This window comes from Girardinichthys multiradiatus, chromosome 20, assembly GCF_021462225.1.
Source record: "Girardinichthys multiradiatus isolate DD_20200921_A chromosome 20, DD_fGirMul_XY1, whole genome shotgun sequence".
Lineage (NCBI taxonomy): Eukaryota > Metazoa > Chordata > Actinopteri > Cyprinodontiformes > Goodeidae > Girardinichthys > Girardinichthys multiradiatus.
In genome coordinates, this window is record NC_061812.1 from 5,593,927 (window position 1) to 5,615,000 (window position 21,074).

The following is a 21,074-nucleotide window of genomic DNA, read 5'->3' on the forward strand; positions in this document are numbered from 1 at the left end:
GATCTGAAAGGTTTTTCTTCCCTTTCTCATTTAGGCTAACAAGGTAGCACAATCCATTCTTTAAAATTTTTAAAACACCTCAGCTTAGAGGTAGATCTTTCAGTCACTGGCGCACAATTGAATAAAATTTCAATGGAACCAAGTCTCTACAAAGGAAGAAAAGTGCTTTACCAAGAATAGATCCTTGGGGCTTTTCAGATAAGGAAAGCAGTTGGATAGAAAATCTTTGGTCTGTAAAGCAGGTGTTGTGATTATAAATATGGATATATTATTTAATATTAATACTTTAATATTTTATTAAATAATATTTCAGTCTGTTAAGGGTTGTCCTATGAATACCAGCTCAATAAGGCAGTGGTATTAGGACAAAATTGAAATGGATGAGCCAAGCACAGAATGAATTCACACAATTTCTGCAAATACAAGAATTATTAACAAAAATAAGTCAACTCAAAGTCAAACATATTTCAATCAACAAACTCTTTACTATGCTAAAACAACCCAAATAAACTACCAAGCAGAATGAAAAAATAAGGAAGACTAATGGGCTATGTACAATATAAACAACTGAATAAAAGATGGTTAAAACCATGACCAAAAGAGTGATGCAACATTACCATGCAATGTTTATGTTTGAGAACCAAGGATTATCTTGAAGAACCTGTAAATGAAGTTAAGTTAGTCTTGGAACCAACTTAGGCAATAATCATCAAACGTTTAGACAACCCTTCACAATGCAAGATCAGATAAAACATTATTTTAATAAAATAAAATTTTAAAGAATGATTTGCTGAATAAAAGGAACCTTCTGGATGACTAATTCTCAACGGTGTTTAATTAGCTGCCTTTGTTTAGTACATGATATCTGGAATCCACATGGAACGAGGTCTGTTTGTTGGAACGCAGGGTTTTTATTCAAACAGTGACGTCACAGGAAGTCCGCTGTTACCCCTCTTGTTCCTGGCTGTGCTGGAAGTAGGTTAATACAGTTTATTTTGAAAGTTCCAGAAAAGTTCTTACTGGCCTTTAATGTTGTAACCCATGGCTGGGGTCCCAACACAAGCAATAACCACAAACTGTATCACATGTAAATTATTCATTATTTTGTTCTTCCACAACAAAGGTTCCATTATTAGATTAGGTGGTGGTGTAGGTTCTGAACTACGTCTGTAAAAAAACTAAACATTTAATAAAAAAGACACTATTAAACTCTTGCGTCTGTGTTGAATGAAGAAATTTTCATTGTATCAGTGGAAGGAAACTCAGTTCAGATTATTCATATTGTTTTTCCACCAAATTAACTTGGAAAACGTTTTTAAACACTGCTGATTGTTGAAATCAATACCTACACTCGGTTTTTCAAAGGACATGCCTTGTGTTTCAAACAGAAAGTCGGATCCAAAGGGCCAAGATCACCGCTGGTGCCAAGAGACACAACCCCCCAGCAACAAAAACCAAAAAAGAACCACCCTCAAAAAGGTTTTCTCCTCTGAAATCAGCAGCATTGATTTTTTTTTTTGGTTGCTAGAGCTCATGCCTGAGCTGCAGAAGAAAAAATGGGCTTTACGCAACAACTGGTACGGGTTTAGAACCAGCAGAAATTTGGAAATTGTTTGGAAAAAAATCCAAAAAACTACGAGTGTGTTGTGGATCAAATGGATCTCCAACAAGCCATCTCTCAAGTTCCAGTCCAACAAGACCTCCTTTTCTTTCCATCATTCAACTTCTGTTGTTATAATTAGGAGTTTTAGTTTTTATCCAACAGAACTCTCTATTTGTTTTACGCCCCTCCATGTTACCCAGGCTTGCTGAAGTGGCAATAATAACATTTAGTTTCCATGGCCTTAGGGTGGACTGTGTGTAAGGAGTACTCTGGGGCAGATGGCATATGCTTTTAAATGACTATATGAAAATATTTATAGATACTGGCTTGTTAGCTGACAGCAGATTTAATATGAGTTAACTAAGACTAACAGGACTGCCTGGCAAGGTTTCCACAGATTTTTGTTTTCTGTCTATCCATACCATCTATCCATCCATACACAGAAACAGACCATCTGAATTTATTGTTTATAAAAAATGATTTAATCAAAACAAGAATTATTTTCAAAAAGTAGTTTGGAGTAGAGCCTTTCAATTACTTGATTTAAAATTCACCAAACTTGGATCTAGCTGTATTCCAGGATTTTCAGCGCCATAGGAACTCTGAACGCCGCCATTTGTCCTCAGTTTGCTCCCACACGCAGACACTTGAACACAGATTGGCACTCAGGATCAGTAGATGTTATCTAAGTGAGCAGTAAACAGACTCCTTAAAAACCGGTGGCCTCAGGGAACCTCCCTCCCGGTTTGAGGCTCCGTGATTCCTGTCGCTCTGTGTTTGTGTCGGCTGACATGAAAACCTCTAATTGTCTATTTGTGCCTTGAAGGAACGGAGAACTTAGCATGAGAAAGACCGAGGATTTGTATCACTGAAGGATGTTTTTACTTGTGGGTATTTTAGGGGCATGGAGTTATTTTTGTTGCTTTTCACATTGCTGTTCCTGCTTGTCTGAGAGTGTTTGTGGATGCAAGCCAGGTTGCTTGCATTGAGTCTCTTTGTTTCAGGGTAAAAATTGTGGTGAGACAAAGTTAATTTGATACATGTTCTCAAATAACAAGTCTAAATGGGTCTGATTGGAGGTCAGGCAGAATTATGTAGTTTCAAATGCAAGTTTGCAGAATAGCCTATCACTAATTAAAGCAGAATATTCATTAAGTCCCAAGAGATGCTGTATTATTTCCCACTAATATTATCATAATGTGGTTATATGCTCTTTTGCACTTGTCTTATTGATCACTACAGTTAAAGTAATCAGGCTAATTTTACTGGAAATATCCACTGTTTGACGATAATTTCCTGGTGTTCTAGGTCACCAGAATTTCACTCATTTTGATTTTAATTAATTAATTAATTCATTCATTCATTTCTGCATTTTGAGATCTTTTACTGATTTAAAATGTTATTATTATTTGGATTTCTGCTTTTTGGAGTCAGCGGTTACCTGGCATATCGAGAAATTTGGAGAATGTCAGCAGCTGTTCTGGCAATTGTGAGGCTGCCTGGCATGTGTGATGGGATCTTCAGGGCGATCAGCACTCAGACTGAGATGTTACGTGAGCTGAATTGCAGACTGGATGTGATCCTTACACAGGATCGCAGGCAGGTTGTGGTTCTGGGACTCGGGGGGGAAATGGGATAAATCTTGGGATAAATCTTGGAGACCGGGAATTTGGATGTTTGGATTCGCCTTTGAGAAGCACCAGCGAGACTCTCAAGGCTGACAGAAAATTAAGAGTCAGCCTAACCCAAATAATTATTGTTTTTCTGAATCTGGCTCCCCTGCACGGCCTTGATGGTTGGCTATCTTCAACTTCTCCTGGAAGTTATGTAAACATGACGCTCTGCTCCCTCTGCCCCCTCCCTTCCATGAGAACATCTGTGGACCTGCTCAGAACTTTGTGGCCGGTTGATGAACATTCCATCGTACCATCAAGGACAATGGCCAATGTGACAGTGCTTCATGGACTTACTTGCACACACACACATGCTCAAGATAAACATATGCACCCCCGCACACCACCTTCACCATTCCCGGCATAATGTTGTTTTGTAAACTTGTTGCTTCTTTGTGCTGAGGTTTTTTGCAATCTCAAACTGTATCCTGCTAAGGATGTGAAATATGATTTTATTCCCTCTACTTACCTAATGTGGTGCTATGAATCAGAAAAAGGCAGACCCAAGACTCAGCCAGACACAGCACTGAAAGTTTAAAAGGTTTATTCAGCGACAGGAAAACATCACACAGGTAACACTCCTCACAGCTTCCAGGAATCACTGCTTTTGTCTTGAGTGGAACTTGAAACCCAGAGGGGAAACCTCAGTGGGCGGCAGGCTGTGATCTCCACAGCACAGGTAAGAAGTGACTCCAGGCTGAATAATCCGAGGGCTAGGCTGGCTCAATAATCCAAGGACAGAAACAGGGTCAATGATCGGAACAAGAGGCGTCTGGCAAGGGGCAGGCAGAGGCATAAACCAGATGCAGGAAAACGGGTCAAAACCAAAATCCAAACAGTCCGACAGGAAGCAGGCAGAGGCAAAAATCCGAAAAGGCAAGGCAAGGTCAAGAACAATGATCAGACAGGAAGGAACGCTGGATATCTACTCACACGCTTGTCAGAGTCAGTATATATCAGGGAAGACACAGGTGCTTGGCATGCCACAGATTGCACTGCACTGCAGCAGCCACCAGATGCATCTAATCTGCTGATTGCAGCCAGGGAGACAGGGTAGAGCAGACGTGCCAGAATCATAACATGTGGTCTCTTTTCTCATCTAACAAGGGCAGCGCCTGTGAGTGGGCAGCAAAGCCTTGGTGACCCGTCCCCCCCTTGTCTTGTGTCATGATGTATGTTTGGATGGGTTGTACTGGAATTCTAATTTCCCCTCGGGGATCAATAAAGTATCTTTGAATTTGAATTGAATTGAATTAAATTAAACCCTTTTCCTTTATGGCATTATCTTATAAACAGTTGGCTAATGCAGTATGTTGCAAACCTATTAATTAGTTTTTTATAATAGATGTAGCTTTTACACATTATTACTAATACATATATACTATTTGTATGTTTTGCTTATCTTTTTCAACTACATTTAAAGTGATAATGCTTATTTAAATTAAAATATACAGTTTTTGAAATGAAACCTAATATATTGACAGTATTAAGCTACTAATACTATGAGCTGAAAGAATGTGTAAAACTTCAGAAGGGTTAAACCTATGACAAAATAAGACTCTAATTCATTATCTGTATCTGTGAACTCTATCCTAAAGACCAAGTTAAAATCTGTCTTGCTTACTCTCTACATTTTTAATGCTAGAAATAAGGATCATCCAGTTCTCTAATATGTCCCAGTCAGAGAGAACATAGTTGCTGAAAGTATGCAGCTTTTATAAGGATAGCCAGGATGGAGTAACATATGAAAGAACCTGTTGAATAAAATAAAAACCAAAGACTAGGTAGTAATGAGTCTCTGGTTGCTATGGTGCATTGTCCCTTTTATGAAGACCAGGAATGACCCCATTGCACTATTATTTTTCAGTGAGGTAGACAAAACGGAAACTGCAAAATGCATTAAAAATAGATATGGAGATATGACAGGGAAAATAAGCCCAGTTTAGAAAGAAAAATTGGGGGTGATCTATAATGGGGGTGAACTGGAGATTGTGTGTGTGCTTTCTGATGTCTTATAGCAGCGGGTGAAAGTAGGCATAAATGTTATTGTATAAACAATAGAAAGGAAGATAGGCTCTGGAATGTGTGATTATCACACTTAAATGTGAAGATCTGTCTGGGATTGGACACTTGGCTTTGTTTTTAGATTTTATTGGGTTATGGATGTTTTCCGCTAATTTTGCTCCATTACCAGTTTGTTCATTTAGGTTGAGATGATCAGTTGTTTCTTGTGTTTTATTCGTTGTGGATTGGTTAAGGTTCATCTTTGGGGCTTCATCTTTACTATGTTCATTTCTGTGTTAACTAGCAATCTTCCCCAGCGCCTCTGCTCAGCTTCTCACCACGCTGGTCTGTATTCTTCTGATTAGTCTAACCAGGTTCTGATGCAGTTCAGTCACCTCCCCAGTCATTTTAATTACTTCCTTCCCAGATTCTGAACAGGACTATGATTTGTCTTTAGTCAAGATTGTGATACTGTCTACAGGAAAAATATTTTATTTTGCTAATTTTATACACACTGGCCATTTATCACTCCTAAAAACCACAGCAAACTAATCCCAAAGTCATGAAATGGTGATGGCTGGACACAAATGCAGGAAGGCAAGTGGAAATAAAAAACAGAAATAAAATATAAAAACTCACAAAAACTAAGGTCCAAGGGATATCCAGCTGACCAGCCACATTTAGGCTGGAGGGTTGATTACTGAACAAGAAGCAGGTGGTTGAAGAAGCAGGTGGTTGATTAGAAATAGGGTGCAGCTGTGAGGGAAGGGAAGGAACTGAAGTTGAACAGTGAATAAAACACATGTAGAGGGGAGTAGAATATAAATACATATGAAATACCAAAATAAAGCTGAAGACAAAAACCGAATGCTTGAAAGATCAACACAACCGTTTGAGTTCCATGTTTTACTCGTACTCGTAGTCTTCCGCATTATCCGGGACCGGGTCGCGGGGGCAGCAGACTCAGCAGAGATGCCCAGACGTCCCTCTCCCCAGACATATCCTCCAGCTCCACCGGGGGGAGCCCAAGGCGTTCCCAGGCCAGCCGAGAGACATAGTCCCTCCAGCATGTCCTGGGCCGTCACCCGGGCCTCCTCCCGGTGGGACGTGTCTGGAACACCTCCCGAGGAAGGCATCCAGGAGGCATCCGGTATAGATGCCCGAGCCACCTCAACTGGCTCCTCTCGATGTGGAGTAGCAGAGGCTCTACTCCGAGCCACTCCCGGATGGCCGAGCTCCTCACCCTATCTCTAAGGGAGTGCCCGGCCACCCTACGGAAGAAGCTTATTTTAGCCGCATGTATCCGGGATCTTGTTCTGTCGGTCATGACCCAAAGTTCACGGCCATAGGTGAGGGTAGGAACGTAGACCGACCGGTAAATTGAGAGCTTTGCTTTTCGGCTCAGCTCTCTCTTCACTACAACGGACCGGCAGAGTGCCCCCATTACTGCGGCAGCCGCACCGATCCGTCTGTCGATCTCCCGCTCCATTCTCCCCTCACTTGTGAACGAGACCCCGAGATACTTAAACTCCTCCACTGGAGGCAGGAACTCCCCTCCAACCTGAAGAGGACAAGCCACCCTTTTCCGGACGAGAACCATGGCCTCGGACTTGGAGGAGCTGATCTTCAGCCCTGCCGCTTCACACTCGGCTGCAAACCGCCCCAGTGCATGCTGTAGGTCTTGGCTAGACCACGTCGTCTGCAAAAAGAAGAGACGAAATCCTCTGGTCCCCAAACCAGACCCCCTCCGGCCCTTGGCTGCATCTAGAAATCCTGTCCATAAACCGCGGCACGCTTGGCCCCACTGTACCCGTCAGCCGCCTCAGGAGTCCCACAAGCCAACCACAGCCGATAGGACTCCTTCTTAAGTTTGACAGCATCCCTTACTGCCGGTGTCCACAACCGGGTTCGGGGATTGCCGCCACGACAGGCACCGCAGACCTTACGGCCGCAGCTACAGGCGGCAACATCGACAATAGATGCGGAGAACATGGTCAACTCGGACTCTATGTCTCCAACATCCCTCGGAATTTGGTCAAAGCTCTCCCGGAGGTGAGAGTTGAATACATCCCTGGCCAAGGGGTCTGCCAGACATTCCCAGCACACCATCACTATCCGCTTGGGCCTGCCAAGTCTGTCCAGCTTTCTCCTCCCCCAGCAGATCCAACTCACCACCAGGTGGTGATCAGTGGACAGCTCAGCCCCTCTCTTCACCCAAGTGTCCAAAACATGCTGCCGAAGGTCTGCTGATACGACAACAAAGTCGATCATTGACCTCCTGCCAAGGGTGTCCTGGTGCCAAGTGCACTGATGGACACCCTTGTGTTTGAACATGGTGTTCATTATGGACAATCCGTGACTAGCACAGAAGTCCAATAACAAAACACCGCTCGGATTGAGATCGGGGAGGCCATTCCTCCCGATCACGCCTCTCCAGGTGTCACTGTCGTTTCCCACGTGGGCGTTGAAGTCCCCCAGCAGAATAATGGAGTCCCCGGGAGGGGCACTATCCAGCACCCCCGACAGGGACGCCAAGAAGGCTGGGTACTCTGCACTACCACTCGGCCCGTAGGCTGAAATGATAGTCAGAAACCTCTCCCCAACCCGAAGGCGCAGGGATGCGACCCTCTCATCCACTGGGGTAAACCCCAACATGAGACGGCTGAGCAGGGGGCGACAAGCAAACCCACCCCAGCCCACCGCCTCTCCCCGTGGGCCACTCCAGAGTAGAAGAGAGTCCAGCCCCTCTCGAGGAGATGGGTTCCAGAGCCCACGCTGTGTGTGGAGGCAAGCCCGACTATTTCTAGTCGATATCTCTCGACCTCCCACACAAGCTCAGGCTCCTTCCCCCCCAGCGAGGTGACATTCCACATCCCTAGAGCCAGCCTAAGGATCCGGGGATCGGGCCGCCGAGGTCTCCACCTTCGTCCGCCGCCCAATCCTCTTTGCACCAGTCCCTCACGGTTCCCCCTGCAGGTGGTGGGCCCACTAGGGGATGGTCTCGCGTCTCTCGTTCGGGCTTGGCCCGGCCGGGTCCCTCGAGGAGCAACCCAGCCACCAGGCGCTCTCCGACAAGTCCAGACCCCAGGCCTGGCTCCAGGGTGGGACCCCGGCTCCGCCGTACTGGGCGACGTCACGTGCCTCGATTTCGTAGTCGTCATGAGGGGTTCTTGATCCGCTCTTTTTCTGACCCATCACCTAGAGCCTATTTGCCATGGGAGACCCTACCAGGGGCATTTAAGCCCCAGACAACATAGCCTTTAGGATCATTCGAGCACTCAAACCCCTCCACCACGTTAAGGTGGCGGTTCAAGGAGGAGGTTCCATGTTTTATTGTATTTTTTTATGACCTCTGTGCAGAGTAGTAATCAAAGAATCCTGACTAAATTAAGTGAAAAGTCCTAAATGGTAATAATGTTGACTAAATGTTTACGCTCTAGCTCCTTTACTTTAAAAATGCATAAGTGCATAAAATGAGTCCAAAGTTATACATTTAGCATTGAAATCATCAGAGCATTAACAGCAAAATAAAAACAAATCATATGCTCATTAGGCTCTGCTAAAAGGGTTTTTGACAACAAAATAAATTGCATCTCAACAGCAGTCCTTGTTATTTCTCTGTTTCCCATTTATTTGTTGACAATAATTACTTCTATTTAATGGGGAAAAGGACAATTTTAGACTTTCATTGGATCAATTAAAGCCTGTGTATTTTCACATCTGTGCCCAATCTCATTGGCTCTATGAGTAAGTATTCATTGATGCTAAACACTATAATCAGATGCTCTGTATAAAAATGAATAGAGTATCTCATCTCTCTGGTGATGCTGGCCTCTTTTAACATCAGCAATAACCAGGGGTAAAAGAATCCTAGTATGGTATATGAATGATTTATGTTACACTGGTCGTTTAATACCTGAATTTTGGATGCTTGAGTTTATGGAGAGAGGGAACCAAAGAAACCTGCAGGTCAACAAACTTGAACTTGAACAGTAGAGCAACTCTGTGCTGGGAAATGGAGCTAGCACACAAACAGAATCATTTCTAGGATAGTCAGCTGCACAGACGGCGCTTCAAGTAAACAAGCAAAGAAGCAAATGTTCAGACTTCCACACAGAGATTTACCTCTTCAGTGACTCATTCACAGCTGCAGACTATTAGATGCAAACTAATCTGCATTTTGCTCCCACATTATAGATTAGAGCAACAAAGCACCTATATCATCATAGTGAAACATCTAATGTGTGTGAATATTTTAGCAGAACATCCCAGAATATTCCAGCTCTGTTTCCCATTAAACTGACACATTTTGTGAGTCATAAAACTTGTTTCTAGAAGCTGATGGAAACCTGAACGGCTTTCCATGCTTGCAGCTATGACACATAGAGAAAATTGTGCAAAGATTTCTCATTAACATCTAATTAAAATAAATCTATAATCAAAGAAATATATTTCTTTAACAAATGATGAACCAGGTCAATCATGTGAAGGTTGAGCATTTTAAATGTGGAGTACTTGTGTGGACTTATATCTGTGGTTTTGCTTTGCTTTTCTGTTAGCAAATATCAATCCATATATATATATAACATTTTATGTTTAGCATTTATTAGGAAAACCTACACGTTTTTTACATATTCAGATTGATGTATTATTTCTCAATTTATCTTTAAATTGAGAAATATTATTTTAGATTGAGGCATTCGCAACATAAAAGTACATGCCATTATTATGATGGAGGGACATTCAAAGCAGAGTTGTTTATCCTTAATTAAAAACTAAAAGATGCCTTTATATTTCATGTACTGTGTCTTCTTCATAGTTACTTTTTAGGCATAATGCCAAAGTTTTGTGGCAACAGGCAGAACAAATGTAGAAAAATCATCACCAGCAACCGTCATCAAACACCGCTTGCATAAAACCTTCTAAATAATGAAAATCAACAGCCAAACACATCAGGATCATTGCAAAAATGTTCCAAAACCAGTTGAATTTGATCATTTGAGATTTAAAGATTCAAATTTATCAAACAATACTTTCGCATACTCTGCTACAGACTGGCGACCTGTCCAGGGTGTACCCTGCCTCTGGCCCATAGACTGCTGGAGATAGGCACCAGCTTCCCCGCCACCCACTATGGAAGAAGCGGTAGAAAATGACTGACTGACTGACTTTCGCATACTGAGCTACCTTTGACAAGCGGTTGTGTGTTTTATAGAAATACAGCTAAACACATTCATTTGGTAACAAGATAGGACATAAGGAAACAATCTTTAACCAAAAACAGTACAAGTATATGTCTCTGGATTCCATACATTTAAACACTGTAACATGTTCACAGTCAGATGTTGTAAAGCACATTTCTGACTGATTTACTGAGATACCATCAAAACTGGAAACAAACAGATAATTTCCTTTTTATGTTCTTTCGGGTTTGTCTTTTTTAGTGTATTTCTCTGCGCTGTTTGTGGTTAATAAGGTGTTGCCTTATAAGTTCATTTCTTTGTATTTGGTTTATTCTGATGTTCTTTGTTCATTTAAAATTATTTCTAAGATCTCTGTTTATCTGTTGTAATTTCTTTGTATCTCTGATCAGCTAATCTGTGGTAAATAGTCGCTTTCCTTCAGCTGCTCTGCCTTCTCTCAGCCACACCTGCTCCACATCTCCTCTGATTGCTCTTCTGGCTTGCTTGCCATTTTTCCCTCCCCTTCCTCAGTATGTGCGTTGCTGTTTTCTCATTTTCTCCCGCTGGATTCTTCTGTTGTGTCCGCTCTCTGCCATGCTCCTCATCTCTCTGACAACCATTCCATGCCTGGTCTGGTTCCTGTGCTACTTGTCTGGTCTCTTTGAGCTAGACCAATTTTTTGTAAGTCTTTTTTACTTTGTCATTAAAGTACACAGCCTCTCTTCAGTTCAGCTCTGCATTTAAGTCCTTTATCAACTGCAAGATGACATTTTTAGACCCCACTTCTGACTGAAAGGCATGCAATAATAAACAATGGCATGTATGTTGTGAACTACAATTTATTAGTTTTTTTGCCCGTTTCATATTTTTACATTTTTTGCATTTTGTTGTAACAACAGTTGTTGGAGCAATAATTAATGCACCAATACAGAAATAAACTCTTCACGATAATTTTCATGTTTTTTCCAGTTTTGATGTAAAGTATGTCTGGTTTTTGTGAAATTTGCATAACCATTTAATTTCGCTAAAGTTAGCAATGCCTCTAAATGACCATCTGCCACTATTTTGTACTCTAGGTTGCTCGAAGGGGGCTCTCATAAGGCAGCATTTATTAATATCTGTTAGTTATTTTATAATTAGTCAAGATTCAGAGCTTCAGCTTTATAAAACACTACCATATGCATACAGCCTCACCGATACAGCCCAATAGACTTTTATCCCACTCCACCTCCTAATATTTCCGTAGTCATTATCACACACATTCTATTACAGAAATGTATTCTATGTAGCTTAAAATACGTGTAATTATGTTTGTGTGCAGGAAAAGGATGTGTTGTACTGATTTATTAAAGCTGGATCAGGGCGCTGGGACACAGAAACATGGCCATCGCTCTGAGCCACTTCACATTGTGTTTCCCCTCATCATGCTTTCAAAATTGCAGATCTGATATTGAATATTGATGGTTTACTCACAATCCCCTCTTTCCCTGTTTACAGCTCTGTTATGAAATTTCTTTTCATTTTTAATGAGATTTCTAAACAGCAAGGGGGCACTGAAGCCTAATTATCTCAGTATTGATTAATTTATAGTTGCCATTTTCATATCTTTAAGTAATACTTTGTTATATTAGTTTTTACCTATTGCTGGAGGTTGTTTCCTTAACACAAGTGCAGAAAGAAGACAGGTTGGTTTCATTTCAAATCTCAGTTGGTATAAGTGTTGCCAGAAGAGGGCTAATCAAAGCTGCATCAAAAATCTCTTCTTCTGCTGGGCCATAACATGGGAGTTTTAAACAGATAGTTGGGATTTCCAAGGGCGTTTGGACTTGCAGTGAACACCTGAGTTTGAAGAATCAGAAACTTTTTACCAGAGAGAAAAACTGACTGTCCTGAAATGAGACCAATCTCACCTATTAGTGCCGGTTTATGCAAACTCAGTTTTATAAACATTTACATGAATTTCACTTTTGTATTAGACATTTACTTGCATCTAAAGTTTATGATTATTTAGACTAAAAACCACATTGGTTCAGTGTTAAAAGGGACATATGCTTTTAAATACCTGCTTTTCACATTTAAACCTTTTAGTTGTGGAACTGCAATTCTTTGGTCTGAACTCCTTGTTATTGCTGCTCCACAGGCTCCTCTTTTACCTGTTCTGAGGTGCGGCTGAGAGCAACTCATTTTGGTGCCGTTTCTTTAAGTGTAATTTAGGCCTTTCACATCTGCCTCCTCCAGGTCAAAGAGCTTTCCACTCCACCCAAACGCAAAAACAATGCTGAGCTATTTATGTGATAATATTATTCAAAACACGAGTACGGTTCTGTCCTCAAGGAGCTAAAAGCAGAACACAGCGCTAACATCACCATCCTACTGGTATCAACACAATGGCAGGACGTCATATCAACATACAAAAAAGTCATGTCTGTAATGAAGTTTGTTGTCATTTTTGCTATGAATCAGAAAAAGGCGGACCCAAGATTCAGCCAGACACAGTACTGAAAGTTTAAAAGGTTTATTCAGCCACAGGAATACGTCACACAGGTAACACTCCTCACAGCTTCCAGGAATCACTGAGGCAGAAAGAGGGATTAGTGACTTGTAGTCTCTCCAGATTTTGCAAGGATCAGAAAAGCCACTAACCTGCTTTTGTCTTGAGTGGAACTTGAAACCCAGAGGGGAAACCTCAGTGGGCGGCAGGCGGTGATCTCCACAGCACAGGTAAGATGTGACTTCAGGCTGAATAATCCGAGGGCAAGGCTGGCTCAATATTCCAAGGACAGAAACAGGGTCAATGATCGGAACAAGAGGCGTCAGGCAAGGGGCAGGCAGAGGCATAAACCAGATGCAGGAAACAAGGTCGACAACCAAAATCCAAATGGTCCGACAGGGAGCAGGCAGAAGCAAAAATCCAAAAGGCAAGGCAAGGTCAAGAACAATGATCAGACAGGAAGGAACGTTGGATATCTACTCACACGAATGGCTTTCAAAAATCTGGCACCGTCTGCTTGTCAGAGTCAGTATATATCAGGGAAGACACAGGTGCTTGGCATGACATAGATTGCACTACACTGCAGCAGCCACCAGGTGCATCTAATCTACTGATTGCAGCCAGGGAGACAGGGTAGAGCAGACGCGCCAGAATCATAACAATTTTAGCGTTATTTGCAGCTTATCGCTTTGCTGCGTCCGTTCTTTCCATAGACAGAAGGAACTGACCACTTAATAGAAAGGGGGAATTCCTATTCCCAGAAATAGGAATTTCCCTACTGATGTGGGTACATTTCCATGAAAAATAAAATTTACTTTGAAGATGTTCTGTTGCTGGGTGACAGTGTAATTAACAACAGAACATTTAAACTTATTAACTTGCAGCTTAGACATACTTGAGATTGGACTACAAAATCACGGCGAGAAAAAAAATATGGCGGATACGTGAAATTGATCAGCTGGAAGTCCATGATTGTATTTAGCTGTTCCGCAGCAAATACTGTGACGTGTCAGTTCCAAAAACGTAGTATATGATAGAGAAAACTGAACTGACCAAAAAATATTACCTAAACAGAATACAAAGATATCTACACCTGGGGAGACTAAATTCAACTTTCTGCACTGCTACAGGCTCCAAGTACACAACAAAGTATATTCAAGGGCTAAAAAAGTGAATTTTGTATTGTATGCCCATTTAAGCCCATGCTGCAAAACAGGATCCATAAAACATAACCAGTCAAAGTAACTGTCTGATTGCAAAAATAATGTCGTGTAAAGCCTGATATTTTTTAGCAGTTAATTTTTTATAAAACGTCCTGTTGGTTTTGCTGAATTATACCTGTTACACTTGGTTATTATATGGGGACCTGTTGAGGGATGTAATGTCATTCCATATAATGTTTGATATGAATGTGAAAAACATGGACCTCTATAGCTGTGTACTGCCAACTGCGGCTGTCAAGGTCGTTATGATGGGAGCAGTTTTATATATTGTTAGAAATAGTGCTTACTGCTTACTACTTACTACTTCCAAGTGCTTCCAGTCTCTATTACTACCCTAAAGGAATAAAGTCCCCTGTGTCCTTGAAAAATCAGCAGTAGGGTAGAGATCAATTGTGTGTAATATATTTGTACATTGATTGGTTAGTTCAGGAGATTGTAGCATTCATAGAGCTGCTGCTGCTTTTCCTCTCTTAACAATCTAGATAATTTGTCTTCTACATGTATTATTAAAACTTTTTGAATTTAAAAATAGTTACAAACCTTTAGACTTTAGCTTGTTGTATTTTTAGGTTGCTCCACTAAGTTTTTATAGTACAAATTACTTGAAAATCGTCTGCTTCAGTTCGTTTAGATTCATGCGTTTTATTTTCAAAACAAGTTTTACTATTTTCACACTTATTATAGTGTTCAGAAGATGAGAAGTATCAAAAGCATAATCAAAAAACAAAGAAAGAAGGCATTAAGAGATATATTTGAGTAAACTAATGACATTATCCCATTTCAGATATTTTAAAAGAAATGAAAATGGTTGTGTGTCAAAGCATATGTCCAATTAGTGTGTTTATGTGCGTGGATGTGATGCCCGGGGCTAACGGAGAAAACTAATGTAATGGAAAATGCATCTTAGCTGGGCCATGAAATAATGATGAGACACTGAGACTTAATCATGTTGACACGTTAAGCTTTCTCTTCATCTATTCTTCTTTCACTCGTTCTTTTTTCTTACGTTCATCTGGCTTTCTGTCTGCTGCCTCTGATAAACTGACAGTGTCTGTCTTGTTTTGGGTCCAGTGAACCCTGCTGAGAACTTATTTGTATTATATTCTTAATAACACCCAATTGGTTGCTATTGGCTGTATTTTATTAAATAAAATTTTATAATTATAACAGCAAGTTAATATTCTAGAATAATAAGTAACGATTCTAGTTAAAATAGAAGTTTAATTTACATTGAGTAGATTTTATCAGCATTTGATATTAAAATTTCTTTTTTCAAGAGTACAAAATAACAAGTGAAGGGACATGGATGAGGGAGCAATTTTTATTTTATTTTTAACCTTTAAATGGTAAATGGACTGAACTTACATAGCGCCTTTCCAGTCATACTGACCACTGAAAGTGCTTTACACTAGAGTCACATTTACCCAGATGCACTCACTAATGCGCACAAATGTATGTCTCAGTTTCAGCTGTTCTAACCTACACCTCAGTAACATTGTTGGTTGCAACGTTGATAAATATGAACGAGAATGTATCTGGCTGATCAATGCTGTATATTTGTTAGGAAGTAAAAAGTCAACACGTGGATCTCTAAATGTATTCAGCTTTTCATTCCTTTCCTTGTGGTTTTCCTGGAGTTGTCGTAGCTCAGTGATTCTCAGCCATGGTCCTCCTGGCACGCTGTCTTGAATGTTTTACGTGTTTCCCAGTTCCCACGCACCTGATCAACATGAAAGTGGAAAGTCTGTCTAGGATTCAGAACCATCGTCATAGCTGATGTTACCATCCACTGAAGCTAATTATTGTTGGCTGCCAGTAATCATGACAGTTTAAACTGTTAATATCACCTTCTTTATTGGACTTTTTTGCATGTTATGTTTTTCTTTTTTCCTCTGTAATTTTTTTTAACGTTTGCTTTAATTTTTAATAATAACCTTCATCTTCATGTTTGAGCGGATGTTGGTTCAGAAATATAATCTAACTCAACCTTGACTTTTTATACTAAGCACTCTTTCCTTTTTGTATCTTTATCTGTAATTTTTTAACTCCTCCTTGTCCTTTATTTTAGGTGGCTGTACATTTGAGGAGTCTTACAGCAGCTGTGGATACAGCGTGTCTTTAGGAACCAATGGATTTACTTGGGAACAAGTCAACTCCTGGGAAAAACCCACCATGGACCCTGCCCTGCCTACTGGTAGGCTTCCAGAAAGATTTCTCATTGTTTTCTTATAAAGCTTTCTGAACTGTTCCTGAGTTAGGAAAGCAATCATTTTACTGCTTAGACACCCATTAGTGACACTAGAACTAATTAGAGGGATGCTTTGGGCATAATGATCAATAAAATTAAGCTGAGTCAACATTTTTAGGTTACAAGTATCTTGCAGTCTCTTGTAATATCAATAAAATATCAAACTAATGAAAACAAGTATTAACAATTATAAACTGTGGTATTTCTGAACCTTTTAAACAGTCAAGATATACATTAAATGTGGGTCTTTCCATGATGGTGTAATGACCTATTGAGCTCTACCAGAACAGTTAGTCTATCTTCAAGAAACTCTCAGTGACCCAACGGTTCAGAGAGCAACTCATACTCTGTATTTCCATACACCCTCTATTGCACTTACCTCTATGCCTGCACTCTGTTTCTACACGGTCAGCCACCTGACTATTGGCCTTCCTTCCAAGTAGCTTACTTATTGGTTTGATACTAACTGCATTGTTATATCCTCATTTGTGAGTTGTTTTGGATAAAAGCGTGTGCTAATTGCTTAAACATAATCATACTAACATAATCACCCAGAGCATTGTTAGGTTTGTATTTCTAAGCTATATGTTTACATGACAACATTTCAATGTGGACATTTTTAAGGTATATTAAAATAATTGCCTGTATAAGAAATATTTTCTATACATGGGAAAGGATAGTTTGCAGGCAATAAGACATTGTTGTGACATCAATCAGACTGCTTATATTATCACTGTAACAAATTTAAAAAAATGCAAAAGATTGTTTATTGTATTGGTAATGCAGAGTTTGAATATTAGACATCTGCAGCACTAATATTGACTTTTTGGTAAAATGTATTATCAGCTCAACTGTGGAGGGTCATATCTCAGAACGCCAAGCGGCTCTGGAAGAGAGTCTCCAAGAGTTTCCTTCACATGCAACATTTTAATTTCACAGGAGTGGATGACTTATTATACAATACAGAGTTGCGGAGTGCATTGCTCGCGGTTAACAATTACAGGTCCTTCTCAAAATATTAGCATATTGTGATAAAGTTCATTATTTTCCATAATGTCATGATGAAAATTTAACATTCATATATTTTAGATTCATTGCACACTAACTGAAATATTTCAGGTCTTTTATTGTCTTAATACGGATGATTTTGGCATACAGCTCATGAAAACCCAAAATTCCTATCTCACAAAATTAGCATATTTCATCCGACCAATAAAAGAAAAGTGTTTTTAATACAAAAAACGTCAACCTTCAAATAATCATGTACAGTTATGCACTCAATACTTGGTCGGGAATCCTTTTGCAGAAATGACTGCTTCAATGCGGCGTGGCATGGAGGCAATCAGCCTGTGGCACTTATGGAGGCCCAGGATGCTTCGATAGCGGCCTTTAGCTCATCCAGAGTGTTGGGTCTTGAGTCTCTCAACGTTCTCTTCACAATATCCCACAGATTCTCTATGGGGTTCAGGTCAGGAGAGTTGGCAGGCCAATTGAGCACAGTGATACCATGGTCAGTAAATCATTTACCAGTGGTTTTGGCACTGTGAGCAGGTGCCAGGTCGTGCTGAAAAATGAAATCTTCATCTCCATAAAGCTTTTCAGCAGATGGAAGCATGAAGTGCTCCAAAATCTCCTGATAGCTAGCTGCATTGACCCTGCCCTTGATAAAACACAGTGGACCAACACCAGCAGCTGACACGGCAACCCAGACCATCACTGACTGTGGGTACTTGACACTGGACTTCTGGCATTTTGGCATCTCCTTCTCCCCAGTCTTCCTCCAGACTCTGGCACCTTGATTTCCGAATGACATGCTGAATTTGCTTTCATCTGAAAAAAGTACTTTGGACCACTGAGCAACAGTCCAGTGCTGCTTCTCTGTAGCCCAGGTCAGGCGCTTCTGCCACTGTTTCTGGTTCAAAAGTGGCTTGACCTGGGGAATGCGGCACCTGTAGCCCATTTCCTGCACACGCCTGTGCACGGTGGCTCTGGATGTTTCTACTCCATACTCAGTCCACTGCTTCCGCAGGTCCCCCAAGGTCTGGAATCGGCCCTTCTCCACAATCTTCCTCAGGGTCCGGTCACCTCTTCTCGTTGTGCAGCGTTTTCTGCCACACTTTTTCCTTCCCACAGACTTCCCACTGCGGTGCCTTGATACAGCACTCTGGGAACAGCCTATTTGTTCAGAAATTTCTTTCTGTGTCTTACCCTCTTGCTTGAGGGTGTCAATAGTGGCCATCTGGACAGCAGTCAGGTCGGCAGTCTTACCCATGATTGGGGTTTTGAGTGATGAACCAGGCTGGGAGTTTTAAAGGCCTCAGGAATCTTTTGCAGGTGTTTAGAGTTAACTCGTAGATTCAGATGATTAGGTTCATAGCTCGTTTAGAGACCCTTTTAATGATATGCTAATGTTGTGAGATAGGAATTTTGGGTTTTCATGAGCTGTATGCCAAAATCATCTGTATTAAGACAATAAAAGACCTGAAATATTTCAGTTAGTGTGCAATGAATCTAAAATATATGAATATTAAATTTTCATCATGACATTATGGAAAATAATGAACTTTATCACAATATGCTAATATTTTGAGAAGGACCTGTATGTTTAAAATGCAAGAATATTAATAAATAATGTGCAGGAAAAGGATGTGTTGTACTGATTTAATAAATAATAATTAATTAAATAATTAGTTTAGGTCAGGTTTTTTAAAGCAAATCCTGTAAGTCCATGGACTGAACAGGAAAATCATGTTTCAGTAAACTTGATCACCCTTTTAAAGCTAAACAGTTACAATTATTAATTTTATATATATATTGTAATAATATGTTGGAACCTGTTGTTTTCGGCATCAAGAGAAAATGTCAGCTTTTTTTTTCCTGAGATCTCTTTCCATCTATCTGAATTGGCAGACTCAGTAATTTGACCCCAGCTGGGTTCTCCTCCATTTGTCAAACGCCAAATGGCAATCAGACAGCCCGTCTATCCATCTCGTTTTCTCTCATAGTTCTGCCCTTTTGCCCTCTATATCTCGCCCACAGTCTCACTTTCTAACACATGTGCTACTCCACACAATCTTCTTCACACTTTTTTCATTTCTTGTTCTTCTCCCTGCTTCACGGCTAGATGTCTGCTTTTTCTGTTTGATTGACATGACTGTTTTTTTAGATACAGTTTCATCAAAGCAGCATTTATAATTTCATGGTAAGGAATATTACTTAAAAAGTCAATTTGTTTTTCCCTACACACCGCATAGATTTGCCAATAGCATAAATATGTTGTTAACATCCCGTACAACCTAAATTTGAGGCCAGTTAAAACTTAAAAAAGTTTAATTTCGGCTTGTGCCATTTGGCATACTTAAAATACAAAGTAGGAGAAAAAATGGGAATATTCAAAACGCAAACTTCTTATTGTGGTTCACCTTCCATTTGTCATTGCCTTATGTTGAGTATTTAGATGTGAGTAGAGAAATCTGTCTGACATTTGCTCCACATGCAGTCAGACTGCGTCCGAAGACTCCACCGAGGTATCCCAAATCATTTTTGAGCAGGTACAAAACGACAGCACTCCTACATATGAAAGGCTCGACAAGCGGTTGTGTGTTTTATAGAATCACAGTAAAACACATTAATTTGGTACAAACCATAAACTGTTTTTAACCAGATCTAGACACAATCTTTCCATAAAACATCAACAAGCAGATGCGTCTTTCTGCATCAAACATGTTCAAACTGGAGCATGGAGTTAGAAAGATGCCACACAAGGAGCTAACATCCACAACAAATGAAACGCAGGGATTTCCTTGCTTTTTTTAGGCCCACCTCTTAACAAAATTTAGGGATTATGTTTTGATTTTGTTACATAAATCCTTTTTGACACATTTATTTTTAATCCACTTTGTTGGTTCTGGTCATTTCACCCCTTTGCCAAATCCATAACTTGTGCAGTTTTGAATGTTTAAAACTCAACATTTTAGATTTGTGATTGCCATGGAAATGTTTCAGCCCTGCTTTGACAGATTTAAAGTGATTTAAAAAAAAAATAATCTTACAGTCTACCATAAGCAAACGTGGTTATGCACGGCTTATTTTGGCTTGATTGGGGCCGTATTTCATAAGAAGGAAGTATGAACAGGAAGTATGAACAGGAATCAGAACGACAACCACTTAAAATAGGTTGTAATATCAAGTCTGCAGAGAATGTTAGAGCTGAAATAATTCAAGAAAAAATCTGATTTCATGCTTTGTTCATGTTTTCTTATAATTGCATATTGGTCACTGTCTTTTGCATGTTTCACAGGGAACAATAGTGTAGGACTGGGAAAAGCAAAAGCAGAGACAAAGACCCAAATTGTTATGTCAAATAAAAGAGAAGCAAACCGACTCTATGGTAAACCAGCTATAACTCATCACAACAGCTGGACTTTAACAGTAACTTTACAGCCGCATTTCTGATTCTTAAAGCTGCTTTACTGGTGGACATAATCAATGTTTAATTTTGGAGTAACATACAGATGCAGCATTCCGAACAAACTAGAAAAAAGTCGTGAGTTAGAAAAATGTTGAATGAGGACTCATAATAATGCGCCTAACAGATGAAACCATCCAGTGGCTCAAGCGCCTCTAAGCACAGATTTTAACAATCTCTG

The 21,074-nt window shown here is 40.3% G+C and overlaps 1 protein-coding gene across 12 annotated transcripts in view; it reads left to right on the forward strand.

Annotated features, from left to right (window-relative positions):
- ptprt (protein tyrosine phosphatase receptor type T) overlaps positions 1-21,074 on the forward strand; it is a 444,335-nt gene that overhangs the window by 50,853 nt on the left and 372,408 nt on the right. For all 12 annotated transcript variants that reach the window (XM_047347294.1, XM_047347295.1, XM_047347298.1 and 9 more), the window contains exon 2: positions 16,246-16,371. In XM_047347294.1, the coding sequence (XP_047203250.1) occupies positions 16,246-16,371 (126 nt within the window). The remainder of the gene's footprint in view (positions 1-16,245; positions 16,372-21,074) is intronic.